The sequence below is a fragment of the Balaenoptera ricei genome, chromosome 12 (assembly GCF_028023285.1).
Source record: "Balaenoptera ricei isolate mBalRic1 chromosome 12, mBalRic1.hap2, whole genome shotgun sequence".
Classification (NCBI taxonomy): Eukaryota; Metazoa; Chordata; class Mammalia; order Artiodactyla; family Balaenopteridae; genus Balaenoptera; species Balaenoptera ricei.
In genome coordinates this window covers 26,706,192-26,710,212 of record NC_082650.1, presented here as the reverse complement: position 1 = coordinate 26,710,212, position 4,021 = coordinate 26,706,192, and the positions used below count along the sequence as shown (strand labels likewise).

At 51.3% G+C, this 4,021-nt stretch overlaps 1 protein-coding gene across 1 annotated transcript; it reads right to left on the bottom strand.

Moving 5' to 3' along the window:
* Nucleotides 1-2,213: 2,213 nt before the first annotated feature.
* On the bottom strand, nucleotides 2,214-3,029 carry OLIG3 (oligodendrocyte transcription factor 3). Its single transcript, XM_059941916.1, has one exon. It carries the CDS (start codon nucleotides 3,027-3,029, stop codon nucleotides 2,214-2,216), a length of 816 nt encoding a protein of 271 aa, XP_059797899.1.
* Between the last annotated feature and the right edge of the window lie 992 nt (nucleotides 3,030-4,021).

Sequence of the window (4,021 nt, the reverse complement as noted above, 5' to 3'; positions counted from 1 at the left end):
ACAGATCTATTGCCTGGCCTCCCCCTCTTGAAGAGGAGCTTAGGCCTCAGCCAACAGGGAGGTGTTGTTACATCTAAGCGAGAGGCAGATTCTGGGGTGGTACATTTCAATCAGGTTTCCATTATCCTTAACGGGAAATAGAGGCATGTGCTGGTCGAGTTATCATTACCAGAGCTTGATTTCTTGTCCTCTATAAACAAGTAAACAAAACCTTCTTGCTGGATTACTTTTGCTACTACAAACTATCTGGAAACGTTATGGAGTGGGAAGAGAGAAAAGTAATCGATTGAAATAACCCCCGTTTTAGCCATTATTTACGTAGAAGACTTTTCTCTCTTTACCCCCCCACCACAATAGCACTTCCAAATAGCTTGCATTCAACTAATGGGATCTTCTAAGGGAGGAAAGAGAGAATTCCCACTATAAATCTGGAGATGCTGAGACTTGGGCAGTCGTTGGCATCACTCCGAGCTCACCTTACAAAGCAGAGAGGCCTTCCCTATCTCTGAGGAGCTTGCTGCCAAGGGGCTGGTGGGGGGCTGGGCATTTGATTATTTTTTAGGATCACTCTTCCTCGATTTGTAAAACATATACTGGATTTTAACTTGCTTGATTTTTTTTTTAAAGCCAGACGGTCAATCTAAAGTGAAAAGAAGTTAACTTACTGTTTTGTTCTCATCTGTTGCCAACACAGCCAGTGCAGTCACCACTCTGCCTCTCATTTCCTGTCACTTTGGGTTTCTAGATCACTTTTTTAAAAAATCTCAACTGTTGAGTTTATGAGGATCTGATTACTGCAGAGAAATAGGAGCTCAAATATCACAAGACTAGCGACATGGACAAGGCCCCCATTTGAAGGATATTTCGTTGTAATAATTAACACCAATGCGTCTGACCTCTTTACCTGTAAATGATCAGAGAAAACTCTTCGAATCTGCCCACCCACCCAAATCTCCCCCCCCACTCCCAGATATACCTTACTGGGTCCACATGTTCCTTACCCACTACCCCCATCTTCAAAAATTTTAGGCAAAAGCAAAGCCAGGATTTAAAGGTTCTTTTTTATTTGAAATTCTCATCCAGAAACACTGGTTATTAATAAATATATCATAGTTATCAAGAATATATAAAAAATAAAGACAGGTCTTGTCTTCGAAGCCCTAACAAAATAGTTCAAGCAAATGTTCAGGAAAATAAAAACGGCACCCCTCCCCAAACCACAGTAAGTTTTCAAAGCTGATGATGGAGAGAGCCGACCCCGCATGCAGAATAACTGAGCAAGGGGGGATGGGGCAAGCTCGCAGAGGGAGCCCAAGCTCTTGCAGTCGCCGGCCCCTGAAACAGCCCAGGAAGGTTGGGAATGGAGTTTGAAGGGGGTGGGGTGGGGGAGAAGCGCCTGTGCGTGAGTTTGGGTCTTTGCACTCTGCCCCCTTTTTCACTTCTTACAACCACAGACAGAGATATACGGAGTACTTCGGAGAATTCCCTCATAAATCCTTGTTACAAGGAAAATGGCATCACGGCCTGCACAACATGTTTAGACGAGATTCATTTAGAAGCGTGCATGCATTCTTTCGACCTACACTGCGTCTTAAAGAAAACCCACAGAAGAGCTGTCATGCCCTGGACCGGAGTTGAAATTCAAAACTTGAGTCTTGAGATTTTCTCGCTCTCTTTCTCTCTCTCTCCCTCCATTGGCTCTAAAAAAACAACTGTGGAGAGGATAGACAATTCTAACTGCATCCATCTCAAGGAAATATTTACATTTGTTTCGCACAAAAGGGATGGTTGTCTTTGCCAAGGTGAGAACACAGAGCCAGAGGCATGGACAGCGACCCTAAAGGCCCTTCGCGGTGTTTAACTACACCGATCCCGTCTTTATACAACAAATGCCGTTTTGACAAGAGCGTATGACAGTGAGAAATACCGGCGCGGCATGGAGAAAAGAAGCATGCATGCAAGACACACGACGTCTGGTTCGAGCCCCCCTTCGCTACCACCTAGAAATTGCAGTTTGGTTTTAGTTCTTTCCCTCCGGGGGTCAAGTAGGGTCTGAGATCTCTCCGACGGTGTGGGAGGCCTCGAGAGCCCCCCGCCCTCCCTCCCTCCCTCCCTCCGGCCGAGCGCCCAGCCTCCCTCTTCCCTCCCGGCCCGGCACCTCGAGCCCTCCCGCCGCTCTCCCCTCATTCTCCGCAGCCGGGCCGGCCCGCTGCTCACTTGAGCAAGTCCTTGGACTCGGCCGACAGCCGGGCCATGTTGGCGGTGGAGAGAGCGGACAGGTGCGGCGGCGGCATCTGGCAGATGGGGCAGGGGCAGGGCAGCCCGGCCCAGTGCTGGAAGCCGCTGCCCAGCTGCAGCGCGGGCGGGGTGGAGGGCGCCTTGAGCAGCGAGTGGGGAGGCCGGATGGTGCCGATGGCGGGCAGCGAGGCGGCGGACAGCGGGGACGAGGCGGTGCCGGACGAGAGCGCGCCTCCCAAGATGGGGTGCACCGGGTGCACGGCGTTGGCGGCGTGCGCTGGGTGGCCGGCCGAGTGGCCCACAGTCCCGCAGTGGAAGGCCGAGTGGTGGCCCCCGTAGATCTCACCAACCAACCTCTTCATCTCCTCCAGGGAGCTGGTGAGCATGAGTATGTAGTTTCTGGCCAGCAGGAGAGTGGCGATCTTGGAGAGCTTGCGCACCGAGGGCCCGTGAGCGTAGGGCATGACCTCGCGTAGCCCGTCCATGGCGAGGTTCAGGTCGTGCATCCGCTTGCGCTCGCGTCCGTTGATCTTCAGCCGCAACTGCTGTAGGTCCTGCTCCGACAGCTGCTTCTTGATTTTGTACTTGCTGCTCTCGCCCGCGGCTTTGGCGCCGGCCCGCGAAAGGCTTTCCCCGGGCATCTTCTGCACCATGTCGCCCTGCGTGGACGAGACCGAGTTGAGACGGCTCTCCTGGTGGTGGTGATGGCGGTGGTGGTGGTCCCTCAGATACATCTCATCCATGTCCGGAGAAGAAGCTCTGCTGGAGACAGAGCTCGAATCAGAATTCATCTTATGACAGGGGATGCGGCCCTACCGTGGTGAGACTTTAGGAAGGAAATTACAGAAAATCTTGAATTAAAAAAAAAAAAAAAAAAAAAAAAAAAGCTGCAGCCCAGTAACCCACGTCTCAGCGGCAAGAAATGAGAAGAAAAGCTGAGGCACTGCCTTTCCCCGCCTTTCTCCCTCCCCGCTCCCCTCTCTCTGGTTTGGCTGTTTCCTGGACAGCTAGTTGGTGTGTGCTTGAACTCAACTCACGCTGAAAAAGAGGGGCTTTTATAGAGCTGCGGCGGAGAAAAGAGACAAAAGGAACCCTCCTATCTATCCTGGGCTGGTTAGGATGACGTGCAATCATTCAGGGCGGTGCGCTTTGCGGCCCCGTTTAGCAAGGATTCCTATTCATATTCATTGTGGGGCCGCCCAGGGACACCTCCGCTCAGAAGCGCTAGGAGCCCCCGGGCACAAAACCCTCTGATTGACACACTCACCGCTCCAGCTCGCGCCTTCTGGATTTTTTAAAAAAAACTTTCCTTCACCCCACTCCCCTTCCTGATTTCCCTAACCAAATCACACCTAAAGGAACCGAAGGAAGGGAAGGAAAGGGGGCCAGGAGGAGATTCTCTGGGGATGGAAAGAGGAATTGAAACATTCTCTCCTCCCTTTCACAGCTACTCCCCAGTTTTTGGAAAATGTGGGCAAAAGAAGTCTCAGTGGAATGGTTTCAAGGACAGAGATGCAGATGAAGGGCAGGTTCAATGCGCGGGGGGCGGGGCGGGAGGGGCAGGAGAATGCCTGTCGATGTGCATGCACTGCCTGAAGTTTATTTCGTTAGGCTTCTTTCCCTAAACATTGACATTGTGTTCATTTTGTTTATTGGGCCCTCCGGTGTGGTTTTAATGGGATGTCCATATCTGGTGACGGGTAGGCCCCCTGACACTGTTGTGGAGATGGGTTTCTTGCTTTTTAGATCTTCCCTTTCGTTTTGAAAAATAGATTACTGAAAG

What these genes read in the sequence shown, in the direction of transcription:
- OLIG3 (XM_059941916.1), bottom strand. Translation starts at nt 3,029, where the DNA reads ATGAATTCTGATTCGAGCTCTGTCTCCAGCAGAGCTTCTTCTCCGGAC.